Genomic DNA, 15,046 nt, shown 5'->3' with positions numbered 1-15,046 from the left:
CTTAGTATCATCCGCAAAAAGGCAAACTTTACCTTCTAACCCTTCGGCAATGTCACTCACAAATATATTGAGCAGAATAGGACCCAGCACCAATCCCTGAGGCACTCCACTACTCACCTTTCCCTCATCCAAGTGAATTCCATTTACCACCACCCAGTGGCGTAGCTAGGGTAGTTGACACCCGGGGCCGGTCATTTTTTAACACCCCACTCCAAAATCCAGTACTAGGCATGCCGAGAATACAAAACACTCAGGACCTATAGAGCAATTCTACCATACCATAAGCAGTCATTTCTACGAATCACACAAGGAAAAGGAAAGCATCTTAAACACTACAGTAAGCACTAGAACATCAATTCACCTACTGTAAAACGAAAACAGACAGATTAGTACAGATCGTCGATCCTGCACAGTCAGTGCCAACCAAAAGCCATGTCTTTTTCACAAACACAGATACACCCTAATCCACTATAGAATAAGTAGTAATATTTAAACTTTCTATTTAGACAAAAATTAAACTGAACCCCCAAGATGCCAGACTCTGCATACAATGCAACACCACAGAAACAGAAAATGTCCCCTAGTACTGTGCAAAATATAAAGACAGCAGATGTAAATTTGAAAAAAACTAACAAATACCAATCACCACTTTAAAAATTAACAAATATAAATAAAACAAATATAGAAAATAAAATAATACCATTTAGCTTTCAGAGGCCAAAACATCCTTCCTCAGGTCAATACAGTATAGTACTGTTACAGTATCCTATCCTGACCTGAGGAAGGGGGTTTTGTTCTCCGAAAGTTAGCCAAAATGTATTAAAATTAGTCCAATAAAAAGATTACCTTGTTTACATGTTCAATTATAAACATTTATTAACACAGCTACAATACTACTTTATCCTAAAGCAAAAAAATAAAAATATATATTTTATTTACAGTTTGTTGTCTCTGGTTTCTGCTTTCCTCATCTTTGTAGCGCTATAGAAATGCTAAATAGTAGTAGTAGTAGTTCTTTTCACTGTCTTCCTTCCATCCAGCATCTGTCTTCGGTCTCTCTCTGCCATCCAGTGTCTGCCCTCTCTGCTGTCCCCTCCATCCAATGTCTGCCCTCTCTCCCTGCCCCTTCCCTCTATCTGCCCTCTATCTCTGCCCCTTCCATCCACCATCTGCCCGTCTGCCCTCTCTCTCTCTCTCTCCCTTCCATTCACTGTCTGCCCTTTCTATCCCTTCCATCCACTGTCTGCCCTTTCTCTCTGCCCCTTCAATCCACCATTTGCCCTCCCTCTCCCATCCATCCAGGGTCTGCCCTTCCTCTTACTCCCCCTTCCATCCAGGATCTGCCCCTCTCTCTGCCCCTTTTTTCAGCCCCCAGTTCCAGTCCCTGCCCTTTTCTCCCACCAGTCCCGAGCTTCAGCCCCCAGCCACTTCTCCCTGTCCCCTTTTTAGCCCCCAGTTTTAACCCCAGCCCTTTTCTCTCACCAGTCCCGAGCTTCAGCCCCGGCCACTTTTCCCTGTCTCCTTTTCAGCCCCCAGTCCCCACAGTTTCAGCCCCTGCCCCTTTTCAGCCTCCAGTCCCAGTGCTAGCCCCCTTATCCCACCTACCCTCCTTTTCAGCCCCCTTCATCCACATGCCTTGTATTAGGGCCCCCCTTTTCAGCCCCAGAACCATTCTCCCACCTGAGCCATGCATGCCCCATTTTCCCACTAGCTCCAGGCATGGCCCCCATTTTCCTATATGGCCCTTTCTCAGACCCCAGTTCCAGCCCCCTTCTCCCATCTGAAAGCCCCCTCCCCTCCTTCTCCCATTTGAGAACCCCCTCGCCTCCCCACCCCAGGCCCCTTCTCCAATCCAAGAACCTCCTCCCCTCCCCAGTCCACTTCTCCCATCCGAGAACCCCCTCCCCACCCCAGTCCCCTTCTCCCATCCGAGAACGAACCCCAGTCCCTCCCCACCCGTCCCCTTCTCCCTTCCGAGAACCCCCTCCCCAATCCCCTTCAACCATCCAAGAACCCCCTCCCCACCCCCTTCTCCAATCCGAGAAACCCTCCACATCCCCTTCTCCCATCCAAGAACTCCCTCCCCACCTCAGTTTCCTTCTCCCACCTGAGAACCCCCTCCCCCACCCCCTTCCCCCATCCGAGAACCCCCAACCCACACCCTTCTCACATCCGAGAAACCCCTCCCCACCTCAGTCTCCTCCCATCTGAGAACCCCCCACCCCACACCCTTCTCCCATCTGAGTCCCCCCCTACCAGCTCCGTTCTCCTGCCACCACCCTGCCTTTAAAAAAAAATTTGCGAAGCGCCGGAGTGGCAGGCAGCGCCTCGCGTCTGCCCTCCTAGTAAAAATCTCCTCGACGTCGTCGGGTCTTTCCACATTGAGTCCCGCCCTCCTCTGAGGTAACTTCCTAATACCGCGAGGGCGGGCGGGAATCAATGTGGGAAGGCCCGACAACGTCAAGGAGAGTTTTACTAGCAGGGCAGACGCAAAGCGCTGCCTGCCACTCCGGCGCTTCGCAATTTTTTTTTAAGGCAGGACAGGGTGGGAGCAGCAGGAGCGGAGCACCCCCCACCCGCTGACACCTGGGGCGGACCGCCCCCACCGCCCCGCCCTTGCTACGCCACTGCGACCACCCTCTGGCGTCTGTCTGTCAACCAGTTCCTAATCCAGTTCACCACATTGGGTCCTTTCCTCAGCCTGTCAAGTTTATTCAAGAGCCTCCTGTGGGGGGAACCATGTCAAAAGCTTTGCTGAAATCTAAGTAGATTACATCTATAGCACGTTCCTGATTCAATTCTCCGGTCACCCAGTCAACGCATTCAATGAGATTCGTTTAGCACAATTTACCTTTGGTAAAACCATGCTGTCTCAGATCTTGCAATGTATTGGCTTCCAGGAAATTCACTATCCTTTCCTTAAGCATCACTTCCATTACTTTTCCAATAACCGAAGTGAGGCTTACCGGCCTGTAGTTTCCAGCTTCTTCCCTATCACCACTTTTGTGAAGAGGAACCACATCCACTGTTCTCCAATCCCACGGAACCTCTCCCGTCTCCAAGGATTTATTAAACAAATCTTTAAGAGGACCCGCCAGAACCTCTCTGAGCTCCCTCAATATCCTGGGGTGGATCCCGTCCGGTCCCATGGCTTTGTCCACCTTTAGATTTTCAAGTTGTTCATACACACTCACTTCCGTGAACAGTGCTATATCCGCTCCATTCTCATATGTACTTTTGCCAATCAATCGTGGTCCTTCTCCAGGATTTTCTTCAGTGAAAACAGAACAAAAGTATCTGTTTAGCAAATTTGCTTTTCCTTCATCATTATCCACATAGCGGTTCACAGCATCTTTCAGTCTCACAATTCCATTTTTAGTCTTCCTCCTTTCATTAATATACCTGAAGAAATTTTTGTCGCCCCTCTTTAAATTTCTAGCCATTTGTTCTTCCACTTGCGCTTTCGCCAGACATAGCTCTCTCTTGGCTTCTTTCAGTTTCATCCAGTATTCCTCTCTGTGTTCCTCTTCTTGAGTTTTTCTGTATTTCATGAAGGCCAACTCTTGATCCTTTATTTTCTCAGCCACTTTCTTGGAGAACCATATTGTTTTCCTTTTTCTCTTGCTTTTATTTACTCTCCTTACATAAAGGTTTGTGGCCATATTGTCACGTCTGTGGTCCTGACCCCTCTCAGACTTACCTTATTTCTGGGGGTCAGCTTCTGAGCTGGCTTCTGTCTGTCCTTTCTTAGTTGGTTCTGTCTCTGTCTCTGTGTGCTGGCTGCTTCCAGCATGGCTCTGATTGCTCCACTGTGCTGCACCTGTGTATGTGTTTCGCGTCCGCTGCTCCTCCCGGCGCCTCCGCCACGGGAGGCGAGAGCCGGCGTCCATCGCGGCAGGGGGCGGCGAGTCGGAAGCCGCGGCGGGGAGCCGAGGCCCGCCGTGGTGATGGCCGCTCGACCCGGGGCCAAGGGCAGAGGCTGGCGATTGCGGCTGCCAGCCTCTCAGTCGCCGGCTGTAGGGGCAGGGTTGGCGCTGCTGGAGAAGGCGGTGCCCAGGCGCGATGGCCGGCGTCCTCGTCTCTCCCAGGCGCGGGGGTCTGGAGCTCCGCCTCCGAGGTGCCAGATTGGGTAGACAGAGCCAATCAGAAGGGCTCTGTCAGTAACCAGGCCCGGGTTGGTCGGCAATACCTGCGGGGGTGGGGCGGCTGATCCTGAGCAGTACTTAAGGGGAAAGACTGTTTGAGAACTTTGCTTCAGGTTCTGTTCCCGAGGCCAGTCTCCGTTGGTTCCTGTGCTCCGTTGTTTTTCTTGTACTTCCGGTTTTGACTTTTGGACTGTTCCTGGTTTTCCCTGCTAGCCGCCTGCCTCGACCTCTTGCCTGACCTTGACTACGCTGTTAGCTGCCGGCCCTGAACTATTGCCTGTCATTGGATGTCTCATTCTCCATCTGCCCTCTGCTCTCCTGGTCTCTGTCCGGGTCAGTTCGGCACCCTGCGGTTCCTGAAGTCCCGTTGACCGCCTGCAGCTGGGGGCTCAACCCTTGTTGAACAGCGGTCGCCGCGGGTGAAGACTTGGGGTTGCACGGCTGTCCTTTGAGGTCCCTCGGGGCCTCGCGGGACCTAAGGGCTCACCTACTTTGCACATAAGACAGGAACCTGAAGCCATGAGCTCGCCTACGCAACCCGATCTATGAGACCTGGCTAAAGTTCTCCAGCAGCAGCAGGAGCAGCTGAACACCCTGTCGGGGGCCCTACAGAACGTATGCTATCCTCGGTCCAGGTACAGAACCAGGCCGCTGCGGTCCACCAGGTCACCGTAGTGGCTCCCCGTCCGGGAGGGTCCTTCCCGGGACCTCGGTTCCCTGAGCCTGCACGATTTGATGGTGTTCCCGGAAGCTGCCGGGGTTTCCTCAACCAGTGCAACTTATACTTCAAGATGCAACCAGAGGCTTTTGCATCAGACCAGATAAAAGTGGCCTATGTTATTTCCTTGCTTACGGGATGGGCCCTGGCCTGGGCGTCCCCGTTATGTGAACAACAGGATCCACTCTTGGACAACTATGCGGAGTTCCAACGCCGCTTCCGCATGGTGTTTGACCTTCCCGGAAGGCCGTCTTCCGCCGCGTCCGAGCTGCTGCGGATTCAACAGGGCGAAGGGACCGTGGCAGATTATGCTATTCGGTTTCGGACTTTGGCAACCGAGTTGCGCTGGAATCAGGAGTCCTTATCTGCAATCTTCCTGGAGGGACTTCTGGATCGAATCAAGGATGAGCTGGCTGGCCGGGAGATCCCGGGGCAATTGGATGCCCTGATCTCGCTCTGTGTCCGGGTAGATACCCGTTTCCAGGAGAGGGCTAGAGCCCGAGCCGACCGGCGGAAGGGACCCAGGGGTGTGCCTCGGTCTAGTCAGGGACCATCCCCCCGCCGTGGCCCCCGAGAACCTAGGGAGACCTCTGAAGAACCTATGGTTATCGGCTGCCAACGACTGACTCCGTCGGAAAGGACTCAACGTCTGCGGGGCGGTCTTTGCCTGTATTGCGGCGAGGCTGGTCATTTCATTCGCACTTGCCCCGCATGGCCGGGAAACGCCACTCCCAAGGTGCCCTGAGGGGAGGCGTCTTGGGGCACTCTACTCCCCTACCTGACCATCTGATAACTTTTCCGGTAACTTTGCGGTGGCAGGAGACGATGGTTCACACCCGTGCCCTCTTGGATTCCGGGGCCGGGGGAAATTTCATTTGCCAGGAACTCCTGCGACAGATGGAATGGCCCACGCTGCCCTACCGACCTGCTCTGCAAGTGACATCCATCCAGGGTACAGCGTTACCCCAGCTTATCACAGAGGTGACTCCATTCTTGGGGCTTCAGGTGGGGGAGGATCACCGTGAGGAGGCTCAATTTCTGATCTTACCCCGCACCATTCATCCTGTGGTTCTGGGCCTGCCCTGGTTACGGCGCCACACCCCTGTAATAGATTGGACTTTAGGGAAGATTCAGGCCTGGGGTGGCGCCTGCACTGAGGCCTGTTTGAAGGGCCGGGAATCCAGCTGTCCCGCGGTAGTAGCTACCCCTAGAACTGTGTCAGCCTGTCAAGCCGCTCTGCCAGAGGAGTACCGGGAGTTCGCCGATGTGTTTAGTCCCGCGGAAGCGGATGTGTTACCGCCACATCGGTCCTTTGATTGTGCTATTAATTTGATGGCTGACAAGATGCCACCACGGGGCCGTCTCTATACACTGTCCCGAGAGGAATCGAAGGTTATGCAAGCCTATATCCGGGAGAATCTCCAGAAAGGGTTCATCCGTCCCTCCACGTCCCCTGCCGGGGCAGGATTCTTTTTTGTGACCAAGAAAGATGGCTCCTTGAGGCCCTGTATTGACTACCGGGGCCTAAATGCCATCACCGTGAAGGACCGTTACCCTCTGCCCCTTATTCCTGAGTTGTTTGATCGGCTGCAGGGGGCCCAGATCTTCACCAAGTTGGATCTTCGTGGGGCCTACAACTTGGTCCGTATCCGGCAGGGGGACGAATGGAAAACTGCATTTAATACGCATGAGGGGCACTTCGAGTATCGGGTGATGCCCTTCGGTCTGTGCAACGCTCCTGCAGTGTTCCAGAGGTTCATAAATTTCGCCCTTGAGGACCTGCTGTATGCTACGGTGATTGTTTACCTGGATGACATCCTGATCTTTTCCAAAGATCCCCTGGAGCATGTGACCCACGTTCAAACTGTTCTTCAGCGCCTACGACAATTCCGCTTGTTTGCCAAGGTCAGCAAATGCTCCTTTCATCAGCAGTCTCTGCCTTTTCTGGGACATATTCTGTTACCGGGAGGTCTGCAAATGGATCCAGATAAACTTCGCGCTATCCGGGAGTGGCCTCAACCCCAGGGCCTGAAGGTGCTGCAATGGTTCCTGGGGTTTGCTAATTACTACCGTCAATTTATTCCCCACTATTCGCAACTGACAGCTCCTTTGACAGCGCTCACTAAGAAGCATGCGGATGTCCGAAACTGGTCAGCTGAGGTGCAAGCAGCATTCGGTCTATTGAAGAAGGCCTTTGAATCTGCGTCCATCCTTCTGGCTCCGGATCCTGACAAGCCTTTTGTGGTAGAGGTGGACGCTTCTGCTTTGGGCGCCGGGGCAGTCCTCTCCCAAATTAATGCCAAGGGCCGGGGTCAACCTTGCTTCTTCTTCTCCCGTAAGTTCTCCCCAGCGGAACGCAATTATACTGTGGGAGACAGAGAACTGCTAGCCTTGAAGTTAGCTCTACAAGAGTGGAGACATTTGCTGGAAGGGGCAGAGCACCGGTTTACGGTGATTACGGACCATAAGAATCTCTTGTATCTACAGGAGGCCCAAAGGCTGAATCCGCAGCAAGCCCGCTGGTCGCTGTTCTTCGCCACGTTCCGGTTTCAACTGGTATTCCGATCAGCTGCCCAGAATACCCCAGCGGACTCCCTCTCCCGAACCTTTGAAGCTTCAGAGGACATTGAAGAGCCTCATCCTATGTTGGACCCAGACTGTCTCAGTGCGGCCCCGGGAGAGGTCACTCCGTTGCGGAAGCTTGTGCCTCCACAGGACCGAGGGAAAGTAATGCGTTGGGGACATTCCTCTGCATGGGCTGGACACTTTGGATTCCAAAAGACCCTTCGTTTGATTGCTCGACAGTACCAGTGGCCTCATATGAGGCAAGACATCCTTCAGTTTGTCACAACCTGCCCTACCTGTGCCCGGACTAAGTCGGTGGTAGGGCGCCCCTGGGGAGAGCTGCAGCCTTTGCCCGTCCCTGCAGGCCCCTGGGAGGAATTGTCTATGGATTTCATAACGGACCTTCCGCGCTCCCAGGGGCACACCGTGATCTGGGTTGTGGTAGACCGGTTCTCCCGTATGGCTCATTTCGTTCCCCTGCCAGGACTTCCATCAGCAGCACAGTTAGCCCAACAGTTCATCCAACATATTTTCCGGCTCCATGGGCTACCAGCCAGGATCATCAGTGATCGTGTCACGATTCTGGAGAGCCCTGTGTTCTGCTCTGGGGGTTGCTACTCATTTCTCTTCTGCCAACCATCCACAGACCAACGGAATGGTTGAACGGATTAACCAGACGTTGAAGGGGTTCTTACGAGCCTTTGTTAACAAACGGCAAGACGACTGGGCATCCCTTCTTCCGCGGGCCGAGTTCGCCTACAACCACAGTGAACATTCGGCCTCTGTGCAATCTCCGTTCTTCTTGGTATACGGACGACACCCGCGGCTCCCATCACCCATTCCCCCTGATTCCTCTACGCCCATGGTTACTCAAACCCTGGCGAACCTGCAGGAAGTCTGGAATATTACCCGAGAGCAACTACAGAGAGTGGCTGCCAAGTACAAGTCGTTTGCTGACCGACACCGGCGGACTGCCCCGGTATTGCAACCGGGGCAAAAGGTATGGTTAAGCACGAAATACCTAAGGCTCAGGGTACCCTCTCGGAGGTTGGGGCCACGGTACATCGGGCCATTTGCTATCCAGTCTCGGATTGGAGCCGTTACATACCGCCTGCGGTTACCTAGTACTCTACGGATCCATAATGCCTTCCATATTTCTCTACTGAAGAGCTTTCGAGGGTCCAAATGGCATCCACAGGAGAGAGAGACTGTTGCTCCGGAGGCTGACCCCGATCCCGAATACGAGGTGGAAGAAATTATTGATTCCAAGAGGCGGCGGGGAAGGCTGCTCTACCTGTTATCATGGAAGCATTTCGGTCCCGAAGACAACTCCTGGGAACTGGCTACCAATGTACATGCCCCGGAGTTGGTAAGAACCTTCCATGAGCGTTATCCTCATAAACCTGGCCCCAGGGGGAGAGGGGCATCCGGGGGGGATACTGTCACGTCCGCTGCTCCTCCCGGCGCCTCCGCCGCGGGGGGCGAGAGCCGGCGTCCATCGCGGCAGGGGGTGGCAAGTCGGAAGCCGCGGCGGGGAGCCAAGGCCCACCGCGGTGATGGCCACTCGACCCGGGGCCAAGGGCAGAGGCTGGCGATTGCGGCCGCCGGCCTCTCAGTCGCCGGCTGTAGGGGCAGGGTTGGCGCTGCTGGAGAAGGCGGTGCCCAGGCACGATGGCCGGCGTCCTCGTCTCTCCCGGGCGCGGGGGTCTGGAGCTCCGCCTCCGAGGTGCCGGATTGGGCAGAGCCAATCAGAAGGGCTCTGCCAGTAACCAGGCCCGGGTTGGTCGGCAATACCTGCGGGGGTGGGGCGGCTGATCCTGAGCAGTACTTAAGGGGAAAGACTGTTTGAGAACTTTGCTTCAGGTTCTGTTCCCGAGGCCAGTCTCCGTTGGTTCCTGTGCTCCGTTGTTTTTCTTGTACTTCCGGTTTTGACTTTTGGACTGTTCCTGGTTTTCCCTGCTAGCCGCCTGCCTCGACCTCTTGCCTGATCTTGACTACGCTGTTAGCCGCCGGCCCTGAACTATTGCCTGTCATTGGATGTCTCATTCTCCATCTGCCCTCTGCTCTCCTGGTCTCTGTCCGGGTCAGTTCGGCACCCTGCGGTTCCTGAAGTCCCGTTGACCGCCTGCAGCTGGGGGCTCAACCCTTGGTGAACGGCGGTCGCCACGGGTGAAGACTTGGGGTTGCACGGCTGTCCTTTGAGGTCCCTCGGGACCTAAGGGCTCACCTACTTTGCACATAAGACAGTATGCTTTCTGCCTGTGTCTTGGTCTGTGCTCCCCTCACCCTCTGGTGGCCAGTACCGGTGGCTGCCATAGACTGTCTTGCTGTCCCTACCCATTCCAGGCTTCAGCCCAGTCCGGTCTGGATCTTCCAGGCTGCCAGACTTGTCTTTCTTGTTTGTGCCTGAACAGCACCCGTAGTTGCCTTGAGAATGCTGCTGTGAGCCTCAGGTGCTGATGGGCTTTATTAATCACCTAGAAACTTCTGTGTTTGCCTTTGCATCGCCTAAGGTCCCTGGTATGCTGGTGTGCTCTGTGCACTTCTGCCTAGCCCAGTTTATTGTCTGAGATTCTTGCCTGATTTTAGTCTAGTGTTTGTGTAGTGTATCTTGTACTGTATTGCTTGTTTCCCAGTCTTGTTTCTTGTTTGTATTTCTCTGTCTAGTTCTTGGTTGTCTGTGTTTCTTGTTTAGTGGCTGCCTGGCAGCTTTCAGTTCTGTCTCTTACCTGTCTGTGTTTCCTTTCTTAGTGGCTGCTTTGCAGCTTTCAGTCCTGACCCTTAAGCCTGTCCATTTCCTGCCTAGTGTAGTATTGTCTGTCTGTGAGTCCTAGCCCAGTTTCCTGCCTTGTTGCCCATGTATATTCCTTTCCCCTCTGACCCTTAGTCCTACCCTGTTCAGCCTAGTTGGTTTCCAGTTCCTGCCATGTCCGGTAAGTCCTGCCAGCCACCTGCACTTGGGGGCTCAACCCCTGGGGAATGGTGGTCAAGTGCAGGTGAAGTCTAGCTGTCCCTGCCAGAGTTCTGCCTTGTCTCTGGTGTGGGGTGGTTTTGCCTGCTGCTGCCACTCCTCGGCAGTGGCCCAAGGGCTCATGAACCCAGGTTCTGCTTTGAAAACGTGACACATACTTATAGCTTCTTTCAGCCTAGACCACTGCCCTTCCACTTCTCGTATGTTCCCCCAGCCCATCAGCTCCTTCCTCAGGTATTCCCCCATTTTACTAAAGTCAGCATGCTTGAAATCCAGGACTTTGAGTGGCTGCCCTCCACTTCAGCTGTTATATCAAACCAAACTGTTTGATGGTCACTGCTGCCCAGGTGGCACTCACTCAGACATTTGACACACTATCCCCATTTGTGAGCACCAGATCCAGCGCCACTCCCTCTCTCATGGTTTCCACCACCATTTGCCTGAGTAGAGCACTTTGAAAAGCATCCACGAATCTCTCTACTTCTTTCCGATTCCAGCAGATTGAAATCTCCCAGCAACAGCACCTCTCTTTTCTTTCCCAACTTATGAATATCTGTGACCAGATTTTTATCTAGTTCCTCCGATCATGTCGGAGGTCTGTAGACAACACCCATGTGGACAGAGGTTCCATCATCTCTTTTTTTTTTTTTAATTATTTATTTATTGTAGTTTTTAACAACATTTTTACAAGTCATTTACTTGTTAACAGAAACACAGCTATGGAAAAATGTCAGTAAGAAAAAATTATCACAAAAATTAAATTACATCAGCTTTCTTAGACCACATAGAGTGGGAGGCGTGAAATAGGAAGTAACATAGGAGTATTATAGTTAAAATTAAATAGCTTTAAAGGCTACGTGTGGTGCCTCTAATTTTTAATTTATTCAACATTATTTTAACTTTTTCAAATCTAGAAATGCTGTCAGTTGTTCAGGTGTATAAAATATATACTTTGTCTCTCCAAATCGTATCAAACATTTACATGGATAGGCCAGGAAGAATGTACCCCTGAGTTCCAATACTTCATGCTTCATAGACAAGAAAATCTTTCTCCTTTCTTGAGTTGTTTTAGTAACGTCTGGATAGACCCAAATTTTTCCACCCCCAAAAAGTTCTTTGGAGTGTTTAAAATAGAGTCTTAAAATAGCATTAAGGTCTTGTTTGAATACTGTTAGGTTTCCAAAGCAGGAACTAGGTTAGTGAGCCCTTGGGCCACTGCCGAGGAGCGGCAGTGACAGGCAAAACCACCCCACACCAGGAACAAGACAGAACTCAGATAGGAACAGCAAGACTTCACCTGCACTAGCCGCCCTTCCCCAGGAGTTGAGCCCCTGGCTGCAGGCGGCCGACAGGACTTACAGGACAGGGCAGGAACTGGAAGCTGCAAGCAGCCACTAAAACAGGAAACAAACACTGACAAACACGAGACAGAACTGAAAGCTGCCAGGCAGCCACTGAACAAGAAACACAGACAAACAGAAACTAAACACAAAAGACAAACAAGGAACAAGACTAGGAAACAAACAAACCCCAAGCCAAACTACACACAGACTAACCAGAATCAGACAAGAACTAGAATAAAAGCCAAACTAGGCAGAAGTGCAACAAGCACCAACAAACCAGGGCCTTAGGCGATGCAAAGGCAAAGCAGAGAGTTTCCAAATGGCTAATAAGCCCAGCAGCAGCTGAGATTCACTGCAGCAATCACAAGGCAGCTACGGGTGCTATGCAGGTTCAAACAAGACAAGCAAGTCTGGCAGGCCGGAAGATCCGGACTGGACTGGGCTGAAGTCTGGAACGGGAAACAGCACACAGACAATCCAATGCAGCCACCAGGTCTGGCCACCAGGGGGCGAGATGACTAAGAGCCTGAAACCTGGGCACGACCGTGATAAATACAAAGGAGACTAGTAATGTGTAGCATTTTCTATCGATTGTTCCAAAATAGCAGATATATTATTCAGGTCAATAGTTTCTCCCCCACCTCTGAATTCCCCTTCATTTTTACCAGGCTTTTTAGGAAGATAATAAATCTTGTTGATCAGGGGAATAGCATCTTGAGGTATTTTCAAATGTTCAAGCAAGTACCTTTTAAATAAGTCAATAAGCAAAGACCCCGGTACTTTTGGGAAATTCAAGAGGCGCAGATTCAAACGCCTGTTATAGTTCTCTATCTGCTCAATTTTCCTGTGAAGAGCTAATTTGTCTTTAACCGTTGTAGAGTTAAATTCTTGTATTTGTTTCATATTGTTTTGAATCAAGTTAACCCGAGTGGTTAGGTCTTCCTTCACTACTTCCACTGTCTTTACCATATCTTCAAATTTGAGAAACAAAGCAGATATCTCACCTGGAGATTTTTGAAGAGTTATGTCCATTTCGTTAAGCTTTAACCAAATTTTTCCAAGACTAACCTCCATTGTGGTTGTATCTGAGGCTCCAATTAAACCACGGGCCTCACTCTCCAAGCGTTTCTGCTGCGGTGCTGGGCCAGAGAGTTCTCCCACTGCACTTTTGGTGGTGTGGGAACTATCTTCCACCGCCACTGTTAACCCCAGGCATGGGGGAATGTTGGAATCAGAGGGAGGAGATAAAGATGTTTCCAGTCCCAGCAGAGGACCGCTCCTTCGGTAACCTCCGCAAATCTCCGCAGCGGGAATTGCCGCCCTCAATTGATTTAAAGAGGCCCTGGTGAGAAAACGGTCTAGACTCTGCTGGTTTGGAGAGGGAGTCGAGGTAGGCGGGAGAAAAAAACCTCACCGTCCCTTTTCTCTTTGTATGAGGCATATTAAATGAAGAATTCAGATATTATCATCCAGCAAGAGCACAGCGTTTCACTAACCACCAAATCACACCGCCATCTTAACACGCCCCATCCATCATCTCTTTTTAAGGTGATCCATATCGCTTTTTCCTTTCCCCAGGCCCCCGTCATTTCAGTCGCTGCAATATCATTTCTCACATACAGAGCTACTCCTCCACCTTTACGACCATCTCTAGCCTTCCTAAATAGATTATAGCCTGGTATGTTTGCATCCCATTCATGGGAATCATTGAGCCATGTCTCTGTGATTGCAACAACTAAGTCTGCCTCTAACATCAGGGTTTGCAGAATACAAGAATATTGATTCTTGTATTCTGCAAAAGAGTTCAGCGTAGATAACAATGTAATCATTATCTATTTTACACTTATTTGCCAGATAGTTGTATTCTATTAATTGTAACTCCCATGTGAATGTCATGGTTTAACTATGTGAACTGCTTTCAATTTTATGGTATTAGAGGTATACAAAAGCCATGTTGTGTTATGTGATGAAGAAAAACAGGCAAACCTTGTGAGCAAACAGTGCAAGATACTAGCTTGAGTGGTTATTAAGTGAAAAAAAAATTTTTTAATAAATATTTTAAAATTTTCCTAAAAACAGTATAAGTATCGATTCTACTAATGTGTAGTGGAATGGAATCCCATATAGCAGGCACCTGACTGACAGACAAACTGGTCTTGGACTTAATCTATTTTGCACTGCCTCTCTGCAGAGGTTAGGTGCTATATAGCATTTTGGTTTATGTGCTTCTTGTTATATTTCTCAGTTACTTACCTTGATTGCACATGGTGAATCTCTTCACAGAAGTCACATATTCCTTTAATAACACGCATAAAGAATGATACAGTGAACATCATCAGGAAATGGTTACGGATAGGCTTGAAGGCAGTAGCCCCTTCTACATAAAGTATGACAAAACCCAAGATGATGGTACAGAAAATAGCATAGTGAACCCGGCTCCCTCTTGGTTTTGGAATAGTATCACTGGACTGGACAATTGTTTTTCTTTTACTGTGAGAGACCTGGGAAGGAACAAAAAAATATCACTGTACAGTATATTAAAACAGCTTTTGAATCCCACGTCTGAGCACAGGGTGCAGTGACTCAATCCAACCAAAAGATGCTCAGAAACCCAAAAATCAAGGACTGCTTATCTCTTACTTTCAGATCTTGGCTAGAGGAAATATATCCATCATTAATAAATAGTTAAGCAACTCTAATACTAACAAATGAGCTTTCAGATTAAAAACTAACCCCACATTTTGCCCTATTACAGACTGTTAAAGCTTCAGGTTATCAGATAGAAGCTAAACCGATCCTGGTTTTGCTCCATCAAATTTGACTGTGATCTTCCATATACAGCAAACCCCAAAATGGCACAGCTCACACTTGGGAGGCAACTCTATAAGTCGGTGCCTCCTTTTAGGTGCCCTGATATTCTATAAAGGCATCTGGGTACCCAGACTCTGTTCTAGAATTTGGCATCAGTGCACTTTATGTTTAATTTCCCGCAGTTAAATAAACCATACACCTGGTGTAACTATGGGTATCTAAAAGCAGCAAGGCAGAAGTAATGTAAATATTCAGTAAGTTCTGCGCTTAATTGGGAGGTCTGCCCATGCTCCACCCATGTGTACACCCTCCTTACAGTTGCATGCTATAGCATTAACACGTGCCTTTAAAGAACAGCACTTAAGGCTCTTATACGTGCAAAGGGACAATAGCACCTAGCTATAAAATTGTCCTTTTGGTGGCCTTTCCTTGGATCAATATGGTAATTCTTGCCTGTGAGTTGCTTCAATTAAAGAAAGGAGGTACGTTTGTT

The 15,046-nt window shown here is 50.3% G+C and overlaps 1 protein-coding gene across 2 annotated transcripts in view; it reads right to left on the bottom strand.

Annotated features, from left to right (window-relative positions):
- Nucleotides 1-15,046, bottom strand: part of TMEM173 (transmembrane protein 173) — a 198,816-nt gene that overhangs the window by 157,964 nt on the left and 25,806 nt on the right. For both annotated transcript variants that reach the window (XM_030213073.1, XM_030213072.1), the window contains one exon: nucleotides 13,996-14,243. In XM_030213073.1, the coding sequence (XP_030068933.1) occupies nucleotides 13,996-14,243 (248 nt within the window). The remainder of the gene's footprint in view (nucleotides 1-13,995; nucleotides 14,244-15,046) is intronic.

This window comes from Microcaecilia unicolor, chromosome 8 (assembly GCF_901765095.1).
Source record: "Microcaecilia unicolor chromosome 8, aMicUni1.1, whole genome shotgun sequence".
Taxonomy (NCBI): domain Eukaryota; kingdom Metazoa; phylum Chordata; class Amphibia; order Gymnophiona; family Siphonopidae; genus Microcaecilia; species Microcaecilia unicolor.
The sequence above is the reverse complement of the archived record's forward strand: the minus strand, read 5'-3'. Positions and strand labels throughout refer to the sequence as shown.